The 22257-nt window shown below is 39.1% G+C and overlaps 1 protein-coding gene across 2 annotated transcripts in view; it reads left to right on the top strand.

The window, feature by feature from the left end:
• Nucleotides 1–21915, top strand: part of LOC149289355 (N-heparan sulfate sulfotransferase 4-like) — a 94639-nt gene extending 72724 nt beyond the window's left edge. The window contains exons 6-13 of one of the 2 annotated variants that reach the window (XM_089490700.1): nt 8905–9087; nt 11533–11629; nt 15081–15204; nt 16267–16441; nt 16960–17130; nt 17913–18022; nt 19299–19401; nt 21796–21915. In XM_089490700.1, the coding sequence (XP_089346826.1) occupies nt 8905–9087; nt 11533–11629; nt 15081–15204; nt 16267–16441; nt 16960–17130; nt 17913–18022; nt 19299–19401; nt 21796–21915 (1083 nt within the window). The remainder of the gene's footprint in view (nt 1–8904; nt 9088–11532; nt 11630–15080; nt 15205–16266; nt 16442–16959; nt 17131–17912; nt 18023–19298; nt 19402–21795) is intronic. The other variant, XM_089490701.1, reaches the window with a different exon arrangement.
• Nucleotides 21916–22257: the final 342 nt, after the last annotated feature.

Raw genomic sequence — 22257 nt, 5'->3', positions numbered from 1 at the left:
TTACCTTGCCGGCGGTTCCTGTGCTGCCTCGAGCAGGGGAGCCGAGACGCAGCCTGCGCGTTCAGCCCCCTGCTCGTTCCGTTCGTGGGAAGACGCGGTGAGGTCCATCCGGCCGCTAGATGCGTGCCCCCGTGTGGATCAGAGGATCTAGACGGGACGCGCGTCTCAACGTCATGAGAGCCGTTCGCGCATGCACGAACGGTTATCTCATGAATATTAATGCCGCGTCTTAAAGGGGTATTTATCTTTTTTCCTCCTCCCCCTAATTTAGGGGGTAGGAGGATCCTGGAGTAAGAGGGATATTTAAACCCTCAGTCTGCAAGTATCCCTTGCCTGTGATAGTGCCTTCACTAGCATTCCTGAACCTTATTTGCCTTTTCATTGCCTGAACTCTGCTTGGACCTGACCACCCGTTGTTTGGCGCCTGCCTTTACCTGAAATCAGCTTGTACTTGACTATCCGTTGTTTGCTGCCTGCCCTGACCTCTGCTCATGACCCCGACTATCCGATTGCCTGCTCCTAGTACCATCTGTTTGTTCCTGCATTACTCGTCATCACCGCTTGGGGGCGCCTTTCCTTGTACTGCAGCGTGGATCCACAGCCTGAACCGCCGTTAGTGACAGTATCACAGGCCTGCAATATGGATCCCGCAGAATTGGCAAGGATGTCCAACCGACAAGACAGACAGGATCAAGTTCTAGCCGCTCACTCTTCTCTACTCCAATCCTTGGAACTGAAGTTAGACGATGTTGCAGACCTTCTAAGATCTATGGCCACAAATTTGTCTCCGTCCCTCTCGCAAGGGGCATCATCTGATTCTGCTCCTCCTGTTCCGGGGCCAAGTACTGTTGTTCCAGCACCCAAGATGCCACTACCTGACAAATTTTCTGGTGATCCTCAAGAGTGTCGTGGATTCCTAAATCAGTGCGCCTTACATTTCCAGGCACATCCTCATACTTTCTCCTTTCATTGCAACAGAGTGACTTTTATTATAAACTTATTAAAAGGAGAAGCATTGGCGAGGGCATCACCTCTACTAGAACAGAGCTCACCCATTTTGGAATACGCGGACGCCTTCATCGCATCATTTCGTGCTGTGTTTGATGCTCCTGGGAGACGTGAAGCTGCTGAATCCAATCTAATGGAACTTCAACAGGGCAGGAGAACTGTGGCTCAGTACGCCGTGGAATTTCGTACTCTAGCGTATGAGACAGACTGGAATGTCAGCGCCCTGAAATCTGCCTTTCGCAGGGGTTTGAACAAATCAATAAAGGATGCACTCACCTACCGTGAAATACCCCATGATCTGGAGAATCTGATCGATCTATGTCTACGGTTGGAGGCCAGAGGTCAGGAGAGAAAATTTGAACGTGACAGAGAACGCGACCGTAGGCCACGTCAATTTAGGCCTTGGATGCGACATCCCACTCCTGCACCTACTGAACCTGCGGCTGCTGTGGCTGAGCCTATGGAGATCGGTCCTGTGCTTCATTTATCCGTGGAAGAGAAACAACGCCGCAGATCTTTGGGACTATGTTTATATTGCGGACAAAAAGGACATTTGATTTATGCTTGCCCTAGAAAATCGGGAAACGCCAGAACTTAGTGGAGGCCAGAGGTGCTTCACTAAGTGCTACTGTTGCTTCATCTCCTCAGTCACCAAGACTTTTGGTTCCCATCAAGCTGCAGTGAACAGGCCACCAAGTGGCCACCCAAGCTTTCATTGATTCGGGTGCGGCTGGAAATTTTATAGACAAGGGTTGGGCCCTGGAACATAGAATTCCCTTACAGCCCAGGATTCAGAAAACCTCTATCACTGCATTAAACGGCTCTCTTCTAGGAACCGGGATTGTGTCCCTCCAAACCGAGACTATTGGTGCCATCATTGGGATACTCCATTCTGAAGAAATACGATTTGATGTGTTATCCAGTTCTCATATTCCAATCATCCTAGGAATGTCGTGGTTACAACAACATAATCCCAGCATAGACTGGAGAGAAGGACAGATTCTGGCGTGGAGTAAAGAATGCTTAAAGAACTGTTGTGGCACTCCTACTAAATTAAATCTAATGCTCGAAGTACCTGCTCAGGATCCACGCCATCTTGTACCCCCTCAGTATAGACTCTTGAAAGAAAACAGGGGAGACTGCAATACTTTATTAGATGGAAGGGATACGGTCCTGAGGAGAGTTCCTGGGTCCCGTCCTCTGATGTCCATTCTCCAGCCAAGATTCGCTCCATTCATAGGAAATTCCCACAGAAACCGGCTCCTGATCGCCAGGATGGCTCTTGTAGACAGGGGGGTACTGTTACCTTGCCGGCGGTTCCTGTGCTGCCTCGAGCAGGGGAGCCGAGACGCAGCCCGCGCGTTCAGCCCCCTGCTCGTTCCGTTCGCGGGAAGACGCGGTGAGGTCCATCCGGCCGCTAGACGCGCGCCCCCGTGTGGCGTCTCAACGTCATGAGAGCCATTCGCGCATGCCGCGTCTTAAAGGGGCATTTATCTTTTTTCCTCCTCCCCCTAATTTAGGGGGTAGGAGGATCCTGGAGCAAGAGGGATATTTAAACCCTCAGTCTGCAAGTATCCCTTGCCTGTGATAGTGCCTTTATTGCCTTCACCAGCGTTCCTGAACTTTATTTGCCTTTTTCGTTGCCTGAACTCTGCTTGGACCTGACCACCCGTTGTTTGCCGCCTGCCTTTACCTGAACTCAGCTTGTACTTGACTATCCGTTGTTTGCTGCCTGCCCTGACCTCTGCTCGTGACCCCGACTATCCGATTGCCTGCTCCTAGTACCATCTGTTTGTTCCTGCATTGCTCGTCATCACCGCTTGGGGGCGCCTTTCCTTGTACTGCAGCGTGGATCCACAGCCTGAACCGCCGTTAGTGACACTGAAACACAGTTTCCATGCCAGACATACCAAAAGCTCAATCATCTACAGTCAAAACCTTCAGATATAATCACATTTGTTTGTATTCTATGGACTGGGATAAACATCTTCAAAATCTCAAATACAGAAAGCTATTAATATCCCCAGAGAAAATAACAGCAGACACAAAAAAGAGATCAAGTACCATTAGTGGTAACCTACAATCCACAAATGGAAGCCCTACGCAAGATCTCAAAGGAGCTACAAGCAATCCTAAACACTGATGAAAGACTCCAGACAATAATCTTACATACCACACTACTTTCATTCAAACAGCCTCCCTGCTATACGCTTAGCTGTTACGTGTTCGCACGCTGCATTCCTTCCAAGATCAGGACTTCTCGACTGAGAGAAGGAAATCGGAAGTGACGTATCGCATGGTCGCCATGTTTTTGGCATCTTCCACGGGAGCCGCCATTTTGTTGGTGTGTTTTTCCTCAATCTCCCATTTGGTGCCAAATTTAAATATTTAAACCCCTGGCCTTTACCCCACAGCACCCAATCGTAGATCTAGTGATCATTATCTTTGTTTTGGTGTCTTCATGGTGTTTTTGGACCTCGGCTTGTTTTTTTAACCCTGCTTGACTGCTGTCTGCCTTAACGTTAGCTTTGTTTTGACTCTGTCTCAGCTTTTCCCTTTGGTACCTAGACTCAGACTTTGATCCCCGACCTGTGACTTGTAGTTTGCTCCTGATTTCTCCTTGTTGTATCCATTTACTACCGTGTGGTCAGTCCGTGTACCTTCTATCACGTGGTGATGGTGAAGAGTTTCGGGTGGGTGCAGAAAAGTCCTGGCGACCGTGGAGTACTCTGGGGCTCAACCTACAGAGGGAAAGGGGCTCTCATGGGGGAAAATCCCCATCTGGGCATTGGCCTGACTCCGCATAGAGGGTCCTTTAGGACTTGGCATAACACTCCCAACCTCAAACAATGGATGGTGAGGAGCACCTTTTACAGAAAAACAGGAAATGGTAAAATAAACAGTTGAATTAAGATTTTAGAAATGAAAACAATACATTTAGGGAAGCTGTATAGCTGTAGTATTAGTAAAATTATACGGTAGATGTATAATATACGGTAGATGTGGGTAATCTAAGACATATGGTAGTGACTTGTTGGGTTTGCATGTCTATGCATCAATTGTGGCTCATTATAATATAAAAATCCATAGCAGCTGCTTGAGTTGTTATGTAGAGAAATACAGTGCAGTGTTAACAGTTGTACTTATTGTAAAATCTGTAAATTGATTGTGTTTATAGTAAGATGTCAGAGCTGCGTACATAATCCAAGTATAATATTGATAGTTATATTTGCAAAAGCAAGAATCCCGAGAAATCTGAAATGTACAAAATGTGCCATTGATTAACAGACAAATGGTATGGGTTCATGATCTGTTTCAGGTTATTTGACTAAGAAGGGAACAACCCATAAATATTTTATTATGTATTAAAACATAGTATTTATGCAACTTAATGACACAATGACAGGTAAAAAACCGTACTACAAAAACTGATAGGGTAGGAAACGGGTTCACCAACAGCGTACAACACATGCTCAGGGGTGTCCAAAAAAACCCCACCAAAAGGCAATATCCAATCAAAGCAAGGCCGTTATTGATGTTATTATTCTGTTTCAACGGCTTCTTAGTCCTTCCAATAAATAGGAGACCACAGGGGCAAGTAAAGAGATATATGTATTATGTAAGAGATGTAAGTAATTATACTTCCAATCTTAAACTCCTCATTACTAAACTTTTAAAGGCACTTTTCTGCAGCCAAATTAGATTTATCATCATTAACAATGTTTTTTATGCAACAAAAGATACTGTATACATGGTTAGATCTTTTATAGGACTGGTTGTAAAGTTCTGGACACCAAAGAATTAAAAATACATTCTGAAATTGGAAGAAATATATACTAGGGCAAATAGATTACTAAAATGAATTGAATATTAGGCTTATGATGAGTGGTAAACCACATTTAATGTGAACACTAAAAAAAATGCCCCAAATTAGATTTGTTCTAATTATCATTATAATTTCAACTTGAAAAAAAGAACATCTCATTGAGACTGCTTATCCTATCGTGAACAAACAAGACACTATAATTTAAGATCACTCGATATCTAATTGTGTAAATTGTGTAAAGGTACAGAAAATCTAAATTCTGAATATACAATCATGGCAAATTACTACATTAAATACAGTAGGTGCTTGCAAACTGGTTCTGGCATACTCAGCAAAAACAATCCTGACTTACATTGATGGAGGAGTTTTATCCATCAGACTTGAATCTGTTTTTCAGTGTTACCAAGCGTGTAATTATGTAAATAATAATTTACAAAATCATTATGAAGATGCGATCAACGTAGTATGCTTTTTATACTAGAGATCCACGCAACATTATCAAAAAAAGAAAGCTTACGTAAAAAACAGTTTCTAGAATAACCCCATCCTTGTAGTCATATTACATACATACAGGGGAGTGGGCTAAACAGAGGTCTCCCTCTTCTGGGGGAGGTTTTTTTTAAAGGGGTGGGGCTAGCCATTGTCAGGGCTTTAGATGGAAGGAAGTGGGCAAGGTAGGTGGAAAAGTGGGTGTGGCTAAACAGTGTTCCTCTGCCTGGAGAAAGAAGAAAATGACCCTGAGACCCGGAGAGTTCCTAGGTTCTCACTATAACAATATATTTCTGTTTTTGAGAAAGTACAGAACTTTTTACACTCAGATTACATTCACATAGATGTACTGCCTACAGCCTTGCCATTCTGTTTATTATTCAGAGCACTTTGAATTTTAGTAACTGAATTCTCTGTTGTATTTAATTAAAAAAAATTAAAAAAAAAAACAGTTCTTATAGTTATCCAAAATAAATATCTGTCTTAGACTTCAAGATATGAATGTCCTGCGTAATATATACTGCTCTGAGGTTTTCTAACTTTATACACAATATAAGAATGGATAAAACTGAAGCTTACATTCCGCTTCTGGCAGCTGAAAGTGAACTTTGGCAAGAATACTATAAAAAAAAGGGACATGACTTGCCTACAGTATGTTGTTTGTATTCCTTATAATATAAGTGAGAGAATAGACAATAGAAAATTCCTGGGTGAATAGGCCCTACAACTGTACAATGCAGTTATCATCTAATTTGCTATGAGACAATATATAGACTTACAAAATTTTCCTAAATTAAAATGGCAGTTTCATGGGCTCTTAATGTTTTTTTGTTTTTTTTGGTCACTTAAGACAATAAAATTACAGTGTAAGGATATTGCTTACAAGGACTGTACACCATTGTTAATATAACTAAGCAATATAAAAATAAATACAAAGCAGCTACTCATTTTACTGCTTACAGCTGTATCACAGTCAACAACTTGGTAATACACACCTATAGTCCCTAACGTACTGTCAATCAACAATTACTATTAGGTCAGAAAAGGTATTAGAGTGAACTGTATTTTAGCTGAAGCAAAGTAAGTCACCAAACCTGCCTCGTTGAGGAGGAGTTTTTTTTTTTCATTGCTCCTCCAGCTGCATGGCTGTGGAGCTTCATTAACAATCACACGGAATAGAGACGTTCAATCAAAGTCTATCATTTCAGTACATATTTACCATTCCAGAACCCCTAATTGTGGGGACTGGAATTGTAAAGTTATAAGGTGCTCCTATGTGATCTAAGACACATGGTCATCTAAACACAAATGACACTAAAATACAAAAAAGACTGAATATAAGTATCAGTTATGCGTGCCTGTCTAGAATTAATACAGACATACCCTGCTATCGGAAAGAGTGTTCCTATGAAACCTTTTGGAAGCTGAAATGGCATAACGTGAGTAAAGCAATGGACGTTATTTTCAACTTTTGTTGAAAAGTGAAAATAATCTATGGATTTCTTACCATCACCAAAAACAGGTTCAGAAAAGTGAACTGGCGTGAAGCGAACTTTCGAAAAAACAGGGGATACCTGTACTTGGAAAACTATACCAAATATATTTAATCAAATTCATATTCATGTTTTCCTTGGCATTTCTTTTAATTTGGAATAACAATAGTAAAAAAAAAAACCCACACATTTGGAAACAAAACATAAGTTAGTTATATAAGAAAAATAACAACAGTAGCCCCCTCACATATGTCACTATCATTGCTCATGAAAAGTCTCTCAAGTGAAGAAAAATTAAAAAAAAAAAATTACATACTCACAGAAATGAAGATTGTGAGAGCTAAAACACAACATGATGTTCTTATGTTCTACGAAAGAATTTGAACACGAGCCATCTTCTATAAAATAAGGGGGATATGGGAAGGAGCATGGAAAAACTTTACAAATCAAACTTTTAAATTAGATCCTATACAGAATAACTTAATTCACTGCTGCCACCGTACATTTAAGTCTTAATTTTGCCTCTGGAAACTTGTATAAAACTGCCAAAATAAGTATTAGGCTAGGTTTCCACTTGGGTTTTTTTGCAAAAACGCCCATAATAACGCCAATTCAGCCACACAGCGATTTTTTGTGAAAAAACGCTGCGGCCAGATGTTAGCTGTTCTTCAATAGGAAATCGCAGAATGCCATATCCACTTGGCGTTTTTCTGTTTGGCGTTTTTTCAGTCCTCTTTGGTGTTTTTCTGCTTTTTTGGGCTCTGTGGCAGTTTTTCAGAATCGCAGCATGTTGACACTCTGGCGGTTTTTGCAAGGAAATCTTGGCGTTTTTCTCCAATAGAAGTCTATGGGAGAGAAAACGCCATGAAAAAGCCATGTGGGTTTTGCCTTGGCGTTTTTTATGGCGTTTTTTCCACAGTTACAATGCAGAGGATGGACCCAGTATCTGTGTGTCCTACGAGAAATAGGCTGGAAACAAACAGTTTCACACAAAACAAAGGTCATATTGAATTTTACACCATTTGGAACAAACATGTCATTACAAACAAACATACCCAACTGGATCCTGCGTGCCAAAAGCAACAGCAAACAATTTGCACCATCATCTGGGGCCAATCTTCCTAGAGGAGCAGACATTCGGAATAAAGCATGCCTTACAAACCACAGAAAAGAGACAAAAGGGTCCGCCGGGGCGTTTAAGTAAAACTCTACCAAGGAAATGACATCAGGAGGGGGCAGACACTTGCCATTTATCCTAATCCCTTTTAGCTGGGTGAAAATTCTAACGTGTAAAGGCTGGAAAAACTGCCTAAGGTCAAAAAAGGCAATTTCCACAGAAAGGCTAAAACGCCAGAAAAAACTCCAGAAAAAAACGCCAAAACGCAGGAAAATGCAGTTGCAGCTTTCTTTGCGCTTTTACTGGTGTTTTTCATCAAGAAAATAACGCAGGACAAAAACCCAGGTGGAAACCTAGCCTTATACATGCAACATTGAATCGTTCCCCACAGTTCTTTATTTTATTATTATGCAAATGTAATTTCTGATATACATGTAAGATATACATAGATCATGGCCTTTATTCATTCTTTAAAAAAACCAGCCTTTCCTTCTTATAAGTGTACCCTCTTGTGTGCTAAACAAAAATACCCTAAAAAAAAAAAGCCAGCAGGCATTTTTTATCAAGATCCAAAAGTCAATTTAAGTTGACATGGAGTGCAATGTCCATATTGAAATTACATTTACACTCGGCTTTCTTAAATCTCAAGACATTTTAACATGCCTCTGCTTTTGGAATGTTGTTTATAATCCACAGTTTTATATTTTTCTTTAAAAAAAAAACAAGAAAAAATGTTATTTTCACATTTTTAAATTTAGAGTAGGCTGTTAAAGTGTTGTAGACTTGTTTGAGACTTTACAATGTACATGTGTATGCTTATAATATATTTTATATCTATTAAAATCAGTTGGAAATGGTTACAATCTTGTTTCTTGTTATTTTTTAAAAAAAGGTAGCTACTGCCATCTATTGAAACATTGCTGAATTACAGCATCTGCTGCTTCTAACACATAATTATAAATCTATTGCAGATCAGCATCTTCATGACACACTTATCTAATTATGGGAATGACCGCCTCGGCTTGTACACATTTGTTAACCTCGCTAAATTTGTACAAACTTGGACCAATTTGAAACTGCAGACTCTTCCTCCATTGCAGCTGGCTCGTAAATATTTTGAACTCTTTCCAGAACAAAAGGATCCTCTTTGGCAGGTATGAATGCATATAATTATGAATTCAGCTGATATTTTTACATATTGTCAGTGTAAGCTATCATCAGATTAAATGTGTATGCAATCCATGGGCTTCAGAGAAATATTAATCAAAAATGCACACCCCCTCTACGCTGTAAAATTGCACCTGACAATAAGCCTTTATTTCTGGGAACAGGTTTTGTCTCTTAATATTGATACATAATTTATTAAAAAAATAAATTTAAAAATATTTTAAAAAAATAAAAATAATGTAAAAAATAATTTTATACGTTTTTATTTAACCATACAATCACAAAAGGTTATTTTACCTGGGAATCAGGTGTAAAATGGTTGTTGTGTAGACAATAAAACATAGACTTTGACCATGCCATAGATAGGGGTGCATGTGGTTACTTCTAAATTTTTCCTATGTCTCCTGGTATTACCCACAAAAAAGTGGTGTTTGAGTCACATCTAGTGGTTTTTGAAGAACAAAACTCTCTTTCCATTGAGTCTTTTAACTATTAGTCTGAGTCTTTAACTATTATACACCCTACATCAGCATATGTTAACATTTTTTCTCCAAAATGTGTTCAATTCCACTCGGGCATGCTCTTCTATACGTTTAGGTAGTGCTACTGCTATGACTTCCCTTTCATAAATGCTGGAAACTATGACACTCATATACTAATGACAAGGTTTCCTTGTCTAAGATAGATGCCAGTATGGGTATTAGCTAAACATCTTATTACATTTTTAATTTCATTTTATTGTCAAGTCTTGAAGATAAAATATTAAACAGACCATAATACAAATCTATCAATTTTATGTAACCACACCAATTAGCAGACAAGACTGTAAGAGGAGTCTGGTAATGCTGGATGTCTGCTGCCTCCTTCATGTTCAATAAATATCAGCTATACACAGGATATTATTATTGTTTCGTATGCCTATTTTTAATGGAATGGTGAGAGACACGGGCTACCTAGGTAATATCTAAGTGTAGGTCTGATAAATTAGACACTCGCAAGCTCAGGTCCACCTTCTACTTCTGTGCCAATATATCTTGACACGCATTAATGTTATAGTGAATTTTGTATATTGTCACTTTTATTGTATTGTTACTTTTATCTCTTCCCTGTTCTGCTGGTGCTTTAAAAAAAAGTAATGCAATGTAAGTCTCTCTCATTGTGCCTAATAACAGCTTAGGATAAAGAGGTCTTAAAAAGTCGATAAAGTCCTTTACCTTTCGTTATTGAGTTCAAAATAATATGGTATTTTCTTGTACAAAAGATAAAATAGTTATCATAGCAAAGGCTTCACTGGACAACCAGCAGTTTTTATTTGTATTCAGATTAGTTTGAATTTTAACAAATGTTGTTAAATTTGTAAATTCCTACAAATGTCCAAAAATGAGGATGAGGCCCCACAGAAAAACTGAAAATGAAGCAAAGAGCTCCCAATTTTCTTTTTTGTCTTTCTTCTGTTTTTATTTTCATTCTCACTCTTTCTCTCACACAGTCTAACATGCTCTATGTCAGCATCTCCCTACCCTCCCTAGAATTGCTTCTCCTTCACTACACTTCTTGTTCTCTGTTTGTTTCTTCTGTCTTTTTTGGTGTTCTTCTCGTCCCAGCTCTCCACAGTGTTATCCGAGCCTAGTGTAGTAGTTTTATGACAGGGCATGTTCTGCGCCTAGGCTACGTACTTTTGCTGAAGTACTACAGATCCGTCCAGAAAGAGAAGAGTTTCTACATTTCTATGTCTCTGGAAGTTGCAGAGTATGAGATAGAGAAGCGGGGATAAAGAAGAAATTATAGGAAAAGTAGGGAGACATTGAGAGAGAGAGTGTGAGAGACCATGTAGTAGTGATAGAGAGTGTGAGAGAGTGAATGAGAGTAAATGATAATGACTTTTGTTTCTGAATCAGAAGAGCCCTCCAAATTTTGTCCGAAAGGGCAGGTAACGGAATTTGTGGTTTGAAAATGAATGGACCAAAAACGGAACCAAAGACTAACCCGAATCAGTTTGTTCCATTTTCCACAAGTCCAGTTTTTATGTCTAATGCAGTGCCGATGATAGCAGTGCTCTTTTTTGCTATCAAAATATATGGGTGAAATATGATTTGCATGCAGTAATATAGAGCCGGAGTAAATCTTTAACCAAACCCGTTTTGTCAGTTACTTTGATCTCATTGGATGCTCAGTGGTTTTCTTATTAGACTTTGCTGCAATAATGAGATAAGTTCACCAAATGTGCACATGTCTTTTAGATGATTTGTGTCCTTTTTAGTTTAATTACATATTAGTGCTTATATTATTTATTGTTTAATAAGGCACCAAACGAAGCATACAATCTGCTTTTTCTTTTAGATGGCACATTGAATTGAGTCTTTTTACTTCAGTTATGTGCACATATCAAAGTATTACCATTAATACCAAAAAATTGTTATCTGTTTCCACAGAATCCATGTGATGATCGAAGACATCGGGACATCTGGTCACGAGATAAAAATTGTGACCGCCTACCAAAATTCCTCGTCATAGGACCTCAAAAAACAGGTAAGGAATTCAAAGGGGCACAGGACCATGAGATACGAATAGATACATTTACCTAAGCCACTACATTTGGACAGTATCTTGTACATTTATTGCGGCTTTATTCGATATCATGGTAGCGAACGATAACTTAGGGCTTTGTACCAAATCCTGGTTAATAAGTAAATACACTTTTGAGAAGTATAAAGTTGAAGTAGCAAGGGATACCAAGATGATTCCTAGAGACCATCAGTAAAAAAAACATATACTCAGTTTGTTCTAGACTGATTCAGATTTTTCCTGGGTTAGCATCATTACTGTTAATAATATGTTGTTCTTTAGAGTGCTTGCAGTGTATTATATGATGACCACTATTATTTCTAGTAGCGATCAAATCTATCTATCTATCTGTCTATCTATCTATCTATCTATCCATCCATCCATCCATCCATTAAGCTCATATGACCTGGATAGAATATGAGGGGGAATAGTAACAACTCATGTTATATACTTAATAACTAAGAACCCAGGATCACAAGCTCTTCTCCTCTTTAATTAGAGATCATACCTCTTTTTTTGGCGATACATGATTCCGGTAATAGTGAAGGTTAAGATTATAACAGAATCTAAGCACTTATGGACTAACCATAAGGCTACTATAAGAAATGGAAAGCAGCAACACTCCCCAGAGGTGTTACATGTATCAAACAAGAAAGGGTTAATCAAAACATATAAACATAAGGTGATCCTGAACATAAGACAGGACCAAAGACTAAATTAGGTTTTAAAAATGGTGAGGCAAAGCAGCACTTGGTGGGCATTATACCTGGAGGCAGCGTTTATAGGAAGGGTTTGTGATAGCTCATGCTGCATTTACTCTTGAGTAGAAAAAGCATAGTGTCTCCCATACCTATGTTGATAAAAACTTATCAAACAACTCCTTAAAGAAAATAAAAGCCACATTTTATGTGTTTTAGAAAAAAAAATAGTGATGATCTTTAAAAGAAAACAACTTTAAATCCTAGGCTTATTACTTTTAATCTGGCATTCTGTATAATAGATTTGGCAGCAGTATAAAACATTTCTAGCAGTATTTATAACCACATTCAAATTATGCTAATCATCATTGCAGTTAACACATTGAGATGTCTTGATGATGGAGAAAATGACATTTGTAAAACAAAAGGCAAATTCTGCGTTTTGTGAAGCTCTAAAAGGATTTATTTAAAAAAAAAAAAAGAAAAGATAATTTCTATAGCTCTTGAACATTTGATATGTTTAGAAATGAAATATTGGACTTAAATCACAACATCCCTCCATTAGACTTTAATTGTGTGAATGTTCATCTAAGATTAATAATATGCTAGATTAATTTAAAAAGCAGCAAGCACTATGTTTTAATACCAACTAAAGAGCATATTTTATAGAACCTTCACTAACTAGGAATTACACTTGTACAAGGCAAGCAAAATTTATTCGGACAAAACTATCGTTTCTGTTTTCCATATTTATTTTTTAACTTGCTACTCCCCCCCCCAACTAAATGCCCTGCAGGGGATGTGTTCAGCCATCTCACTGCATGTGATTTTTTTACCTCCAGTCAGATCCAGCGCTGGGTAGGGGAAGGCTGCTTGCAGGAGACTCTTGAGGCCCCTGTGCACATGTGTGGAAAGCACTGCCATTTACTTAAATTGGAGCACTTTCCTGCCACTGACTTACTGCTTCAAGCAGCCAATCAGGGACAGCAAAGTGGAAGCAGAAATGGTTGGCAGAGAAGATACGAGGGAAGGTAGAGTGTGAGAGAGTGTGAGTGAAAGTGGCCCACAAATTGCTTTGTTTTTGTCCACTTCGTGGGGGGGTCTGGTCTCGTTTTCGTGGCTTCATATGAAAATATGGTATGCACCAGTCTATTAGTAAATACCTGGACTAGTTCTTCGGTGTCACAAATGGTGGCACACCATAGCTCAGACGTCCTAGTTGTTTATACATCAATCCCTGTCTTTAAGAGTGTTATGAAAAGTTATAAATCATAACATATGGATGCGAACTCTCAATACTATGTGATGGAAAAATGAAATTTTAAGAAAAAGTGCATTTTGTTTAAAGGGTGAGCTATGTGTCCTCAGTGAACTATGTCTGCATCAGGCCTTCTCAAGGCTACTTTGACAACTTTATTATGAGTTTCAAAGTTGTCAGTTGCAAGAAAAGGTTGAAAATGGCTTTTGGTCGTAAATGTCAGTGTTTTTACATTGACTAATTTTAATAGCTTTTAAATCTCCATTACTCCAATTACGTTTAGGCCTTATGTTGCTGGTCCATGCCTTCAAGTCAAGAACCATGTCGCTAAAAATCATACAGTTTGATTTTGATGCTGTGAACATGATGTGCTCAGGATTTATACTCAATTTATACTAAAACAAAGATTTTGATTAGATAAGTGTGAATGCAGGGGATTTAAAAGGCAATACTTTCAATAAAAACGTAATGGACCAGTGCAGCTAATTATACACCTTTGGTCATATCCACTGGCGTAACTACACCCCCTATCTTCCTGTCTCCTCGTACGTCGGAAGGGCCCTTTCTAAACTATTTTGAACCGGCATGGGGAGACAAACATGTTCTCCGGGTCAAACTCAGAGAGTTTCCAGGTATAATAATAGATAAGATGGAAAAAAATATAAAGAATATTCATTCTAGCGTATTGATGTGGCCGTTTGTATTGCCCTTGGAATTATGTATATTTAAATGTGTATAAGCTTTTGTAGTTTTCAATATGCTAGGTACATACAGTCAGGAGTAAAAAGGCCATTTTATACATTCAAGAAAATACCTTCTTTTTAATATGTTTGGACTTGGATTGTTTTTTCTTCAAAACTGTTCTTTCTGTGTCAAATAAAGATATTTGCATAGTTTGCACATTGCCTTAAACATGCCTAAATTCTCAAACATGTTTTCAATATGTTTTCATTTCCCAAGTGGGCCGCTGGCCTACAGTGCTCCATTCACTCCATCTGTGGCAGATCAAGTGCCGCAGTGTGCAGCCACCCACTACATATGCCTAGTTCACGCTATGTGAGCATAAAAAGGTAATGAAAAGCCTGTCATATTCAGCCACTAGTCATCCACCGGCCATAAAGTGCCAGGGCCGCCTTGTTATCCCCAGTCTGGCCCTGTGGTAAACCTTATATTTTGCTATGGCTACTGAATAAATTCTGCAGGGTTTGAAAGAAAATTCAAAGTGCTGCAGTCACTAACAAGCCATGATTTATAGATGTATTTGGCATGAGCGTGGGGAGCTCAATCAGAATATCTAGACCATCTGTGCTTAAGTAAGAATATTGATTAAAAAACAGTGGCCTATTAGCTAAACTTGAAGGGCTGGAGATTAACATCCTGAAATAAAAATCAATTTCATTTTAATAGACAGAATTTCATGTGCTACTGTATACTCATTCTCCTTTATGTCCTTTTACAGGCACAACAGCACTTTACTTATTTCTGCTAATGCATCCTAATATCATAAGCAGCTTTCCAAATCCAAAGACATTCGAGGAAGTTCAATTTTTTAATGGGAACTATTATCACAAAGGAATTGATTGGTAAGAAAGCTACGTGAAGTCTGTTTCCAGGGTAATTCAATTGACACATTCTACAAATTCATCTTAAAGTTTGTGTCGTAGAAAAATAAACCTGGAAGCAAAATGTGGTCATGTATTAAAAGCAATTAGTATAACTTATATTTTAATATTCTCTAAAAAAAACTATTTTAAGTGTATTTTGAAATAAAGTAAATTAACCCCTCATTATATAGTTGGTCTTAAATATTTTTATATAATTGTGAAAGGTTACAAATCAGTGAAGGTCTGGCATTGGGTGGCAATTTGTTTAAAAGGATTGTCTGTAAGAATTTGGGCCACCACCAGAAGACTTTCTTTTGTTTTTTGTTTTTCAACTTCACCTATAGCCCTTAGGGTATCTGGAATACTTATGCCTCTGGACAGCATTTAACATTTTGACTGGTTGACTGGGTCCTTTCTGTGCTGCTTTTATGGTTTCCTATGAGCTCCATATGGTAAATGGTCTGGGCTTACCCCTGTGCCAGGTGGTACCAGATCCCCTTCCCTCCTCACCTCTGATGATTATGTAGAAATCCCCTTGATCTTTACAGGGGAGTTTTTTGTTTTGTCTATTGTTACATTAATTCCACTAATTTACAGATATATTTTAGAGCAGCCCATCCATAGCGACCCTCTGAAGTGCTTCTGTCATTTTGACTTAATATGTCTATACGGAGGGGAGGGAAGGTCTTATTTCCTAGGTGTGGAACTCAGTAAAAGTTTAAAATATGAGCTTATATCAGATCCATAGGTTCACCTATAGCTTTTAACTGCATGAAAACATATTGTTAGCATTGTGCAAGAAAAAGAACAACTTCATGCTCCAGAGGGGAAAATGTACTTCTTTTAGACACAGTGCTTCATCTGGAAGGAAGGTCATAATCTTAATCATGCGTCTTTGTTTATAGTTAATGATAGATCACCTTTTAAATTAAATCATGTGGCATAATCAATACATGTTTTTGCTTAGTTTCATTCAGTTGAAGTTAACAATCACCTAGAGGGAATGTATTGATAACGAACTGATTTTCTCACCTTTTCAAGGTACATGGATTTCTTTCCTTATCCATCAAACCAAACTTCTGATTTCCTATTTGAGAAGAGTGCTAATTATTTCAGCTCTGAAGAAGTACCCAAGAGGGTCGCAGCACTCCTACCAAAAACAAAGATTATCACCATACTTATAGATCCATCGGATCGGGCATACTCCTGGTATCAGGTATTACAGAGATATTTACTAATAAGTGTGTGTTATGGGCCATGCCCATGGTGTTTAGTGTGAGGGGTAAGGGAGATGTTCTACATTGTACTAAATGAAGGCACTGGATATAGTATAATTCCCAGCATCACTAGCTTTGTAATATTTACATCACTACTAATGAAGTCATGCACATGCATCACAAGGTGCACTTGTCTTTGCTCTGTTGTGGGTTTCAATGGAAATGAAAAAAAGGAAATTTTAATATTAATGCATCTTAGATCATTGGCACAGTAATACAAAGCTCAATAAATAAATGACTGTTGACATAGAATTATTTTGTGAATTATTTTTTAACACTTTCAAAGACTGTGTCATTTAAAGACTTAAAAGCATAGATACTACATACGAATATAAAAGGGATATAATGTTTCCAATATAAATCTAAATTTAGGTTAAGAAAAGCATGGTAATGTTACCAATTGTGCTAACTGTGCAGTGAAGAAATTCTCTTGAAACAAGGTATATTTTTGTTTCAGCATCAGCGATCTCATGAAGATCCTGCTGCCTTAAAATATAGCTTCTATGAAGTTATTTCTGCTGATCATACCGCACATGCAGAACTGAGGACCCTGCGGAAAAGATGTCTAGTGCCTGGCTTGTTTGCGTCTCATATAGAACGATGGTTAGCCCATTTTCCACCCTCACAGGTAACCTAGTCAATCTCTGTCTTCTAGCTACACCTCTAAAAGTGTCATCTTTTTGACCGTTTGAAACGTGGACATACCTGGGGACTACTATCTAAATGAGCTCAAACTCTTAAAATGTTAACCTTTTAATAGCCTGCTGTAAAGATTCAGTGTAGTGACTCACCAAGTACACTTACTTGAGTCACCTGCAGTCAAACATTACATACTGGTAGCAAAAGCACCAATTGGGAGTCTTATATATGATGACGGCAGTGTAGAATAGGAAGAAGCCAGCTCCAGACTGTGTGACCCTGAGATTTTGGCTTTGAGGCAAAAACCCTGAGACTCGAGGTCAAACCATGAGAGTTCCCAGGTATGCTCATTGATTATATGACTTCAGAAGTCGTTGTGTCTGCATACATCTACATTTGATACTTAACATGTCTCAATACTGAGGCTGTCCCGACAGGATACATATGCTGCTGGATAGTGGTACTGTCCAATATGGCAAAGGACTGGTATCATGAAAGATAAACTTGGCAAATGCCTACTGATGGCACGTCCTGCAAGTCCTGACACCCAAACCACTCCACACATAATGAAGGAAGAGAGTGGCATCTCTCTCCGCTTGGTTTTACTTACATATTCTTTCCCAGCATTGAGATGCAGAATCATGGATAGCATCACATTTCTTATTAATTTCAGAAAAAAAGGGGGAAAAAGGTTAAACCTAGCACATACACATGGGTGTGATTATATCCTAGTATAGTTCTTTTTGTAATATAAAAAATATTCTCTTACAGATGCTAATTATTGATGGACAGCATTTACGAAGTGACCCAGCTATTGTGATGGATGAGGTGCAGAAGTTTCTGGAAATTTCGCCGCATTATAATTACTCTGAGACTTTAACGTAAGAGGAGGATTTAAACTGCATGAGATTATCAGTGGGTTAAAAAGCTGTGCAGTTCCACTGACTCAGCTCCTGGGTTTGTGTGCCTGTCTGGGTATATGTGGTTATCTGTCTGTGCTTGTGTCTTGTTGGATGTGTGTGTTTGGGTTTGTGTGTGTCAGTTCCTGTACGTGTGTGTGTATGTCTGTTGGGGTTAGTGTATGTGTTTATGCCGGTCTGAGTTTGTGTGTTTGTGTCTGTCTGGGTTTGTGTATGTGTCTGGATTCCAGAGTGGTTTTGGTGGTGGTGGTGGTGGGGTAGCATTTCAACCTTGGACCCAGGCAGCACAATGTCTTGGGCCGGCCCTGCTTTGAACAATGCTTTGCTTTATTTTTGTAAATGTACTCATTTTAGTCAAAAATGTTGTTAAGGGGATAGTTTGACAGAACATTTCCTTTTCATTTTCCAAGCACATTGTAAGAAGTGTTCTCTTGGGGAATTAAGAAAAACATTATAATGCAGAGTGAATGTATATAAAGTCTAAGAGAGAGACTGAGACTGCAAAACTTGCATGTATTCAATGATTTATTTACTTATATTGATTCAACTATAGGGAGAACAAACGGCAGCTTAGAAGGTTCTAGTTTATTTTTATAGGCAGATTGGGAAATTATCCAAGCCTTTCTTTTCTTCTCCTTGCTAATTTATTTGACATATACTACAGATTAATTACATATATAGCATTATTATATGAGTGAGAGAAGGGCAAGTGAATGTCACCATGTAATTAGTTTAACAATATTGTTCATATTCTGAACAGATGTTCTAAGGCAACTTTCTGATTGTTATACTAACACAGTATTCGTCCAAATAGTAACATCCTCATGAATATTTTGGGTTTAATATATATATATATATATATATATATATATATATATATATATATATTGACAGATGATTAAAATGTACAGTACAGTAGAATGTTTAAGACGAAATACCACAGAGCCATGTTGTTTTTCAAGAGGAAGTTTGAAATCTTTAAGGGTTTTTTTCCACTAAACAGTAATTCGTAGATGAGTTGAGGTGAGATGAAACATTTCATGTGCACCTAAGAGTTGTCAAGTTAGTGCTGTATAATAAACAAAGCTAAAGCAATAAGATTTCTTACAAGATTATCTCTGCTTTATGGAACACTAACATTGCCCTCTATATGTCATAACGATTAGATAGATTAGCCAGTTCAAACCATTTATCTTATCTTAGCTAAAATCTTAAAACTATATTGTATCTGTTTTAGATTCAATCCTCAAAAAGGCTTCTGGTGCCAACTACTGGATGGTGGAAAAACGAAATGCCTTGGGAAGAATAAAGGTCGCAAGTACCCTCCAATGGATTTGGAGGTATAACCTCACTATAAGCCCTAATGATTATGTTTGTTTCTCACAAATAGAACACTGATTATGTAATAATACCTGGTGTAACACCCCTATATCTAAACCTTACCACTATATCTCAGAAGAGAGAAAAGTGTTTTACTTCCTCTGATATAACTATATTATGTGGCTGATACAAAAACTTTAAAACATGTTAGATACTTGACCCCATCTCATCAGCAGAACAATCTAGTAAAAAGCCCCAGGCCCTTCAGGAAGTTTTTCTTTACCACCATCTGCTCCACAACCTTTCCTTCTCTTTTAAAGTCTTCATTACCCCCTCTACCAACCACTACCACGCACTCTATTTTTAACAATCCTCTTCTCTTTTCCACCCTACTCATGGGCGTAGGAACCGGGGGGTACGGGGGGGACAGAACCCCCCCAGTAACTCATGCGGGGGGGACCGATAATGAATAAATCCCCCCCAGGGCGGTAGGAACCCCCCCCAATAAAAACGCCGCAAATGCGGCCCGCGAGACCTCGAGGTGCGGCCCTCGTAAGATCGGCAGCCAGGGCAACCGATCTTACGCGGTCTGCACCTCGAGCCCTGCTACAACAAGAGCCCTGCTACTTACCTGTGGGAGGGTCTTCTGTACTGCACAGAGGAAGCGGAACCCAGCAGAGTTCACGTGACATCACATCCTGCTTCCTCTGTGCAGTACCAGAGAACGCAGAGGGAAGCCGCGCCCCCTGCTGAAGTCTGCGAGCGGCATCGAGGAGCTGCAGTGCAGGTAAGGGGGTGGGGAGGGTGAATGAATGAGTATATGAATGAATGAGTGTGTGATAGCATGGATGTGTAAGTGCTGGAACCTAGGCATGATGGGACTGTGATTGCTGTTAGCAATCACACTCCTATCATGCCAAGTCAGCCAGTAGATGCTGAAACCTAGCTAGCTGCCCCCCTTGTGTATTGATGCTGCCAGCAGTATGGGGTCTGCACATCACTTACAGCCACCCTGTACCAGCATGTACTGGCTGACTTGGCATGATAGGAGTGCGATTGCTAACAGCAATCACAGGCCCATCATGCCTAGGTTCCAGCATTTACTGGTTGGATGTGTAAGTGCTGGAACCTAGGCATGATGGGACTGTGATTGCTGTTAGCAAGCACACTCCTATCATGCCAAGTCAGCCAGTACATGCTGAAACCTAGCTAGCTGCCCCCCTTGTGTATTGATGCTGCCAGCAATATCGGGTCTGCACGTCACTTACAGCCACCCTGTACCAGCATGTACTGGCTGCCTTGGTATGATAGGAGTGTGATTGCTGTTAGCAATCACACTCCTATCATGCCAAGTCATATTGCTATTTTTTTTTGTCCAATTGTGGTGTGTTACCTACTTTTATTAAAAATGTGAGTTTTTATTATTATTTTTAAAGGTGGGGGGTAATTTTCGGTTTTGGCTAAGTGAACCATGAATGTTTTGGTCCAGTCACAAAACTTTCTAGGCCCAGAAATCAGTGAGAGGAAAAGTAAAGGTTTTGTCTCATTTACTTTATTTTAATCTGCATATTTTATTAAAGGCCATATTTTCTCACAGTGACGCCCCTGGGGTAGACAGTGAGAAGGGGGGTAGGAAGAGGGTAGCTAGTGAGAAGGGTGGTAAGGAGAGGGTAGCTAGTGAGAAGGGGGGTAGGGAGAGTGTAGCTAGTGTGAAGGGGGCGGTAGGGAGAGTAGGGAGAGGGTAGCTAGTGAGAAGGGGGGGTGGGGAGAGGGTAGATAGTCTGAGAAGGGAGGGTAGGGAGGGGGTAGAAAGTAAGAAAGTGTGAGAGGGGGTAGATATTGTGAGAGATGGGAAGAAAGTGGGGATCTGATGGGGGAAAATGCTGTCCCCCCCAGATTTTTAGGGGTTCCTACGCCCATGACCCTACTGGGATCACTTAGGTAAAGGTAATTACAATTCCCACTTGCATACTTTCTCTGTGTTGACATTCCTTCTGTTGAGACCACTAGTGTCTGTTGTGCAAAAAACTCTAGATTCTTGAGTCTTCTGCTTTCTGGTGGTCCATTAGTGAACATGGACATTATTAAAATAAACACAAACAAAGTAAAAATAAAAGAATCGTACCTTACAATAAATGTATTAAGAAAAAAAACCAAAAAAAACCCAAAGATTATAAAAAAAGAAAACCACAGTTTACAGTATGTAAAAAAAAATCATCCTTACCATTATCCTGTGTGTGATAATGCATGGTAATATCCAACCTACAGTAATGTTTGCTCAATTTGGAAACATTAAACAACACGATTTCCTGGAAAATGAACATGTTCATAGTATAGTAGTGATTTATCTTATCCAATCAATGTTTAATAGAGAAAGGCAAGATATAATAGTTGGGTCTTTTCCTTTTTTTCAGTCTAGAGCTTTTCTGTCAAGTTATTACCAGGAACACAACATTGAATTATCCAAACTTCTACATAGACTGGGACAACCATTACCATCATGGCTGAGACAGGAACTGCAGAAAGTGAGATAGCTTTGGAGACACGGACAATTGAATTTATTGCTATTGTTTCTTCACTAAGAAAAAAACATCTTTCCCTACACACCTAAGATTGTTGGTAACGACCCTCTGACTAACTCACAAAATCAAGACTGTTTATGTATGCACGGGGTGGCATTTATTATCACCAAAATTTGAGTTCTCAGCACCACAGTTGATATATACTATATTATACGAGGTAACATCCTAAATTTAACACTGGACTCATGCTTCACCTATTTCCTATGATAACGAGAGACTTCCAGTATCTGTTTTATGATTGGAAATCTTCATTTAAAACAACATGCACTACTGACTGAGAAAACCAAAGCATTG

Source organism: Sceloporus occidentalis, unplaced genomic scaffold (genome assembly GCF_023333645.1).
Source record: "Sceloporus occidentalis isolate IW3139 unplaced genomic scaffold, rSceOcc1.0.p SCAF_46, whole genome shotgun sequence".
Classification (NCBI taxonomy): Eukaryota; Metazoa; Chordata; class Lepidosauria; order Squamata; family Phrynosomatidae; genus Sceloporus; species Sceloporus occidentalis.
The sequence above is the reverse complement of the archived record's forward strand: the minus strand, read 5'-3'. Positions and strand labels throughout refer to the sequence as shown.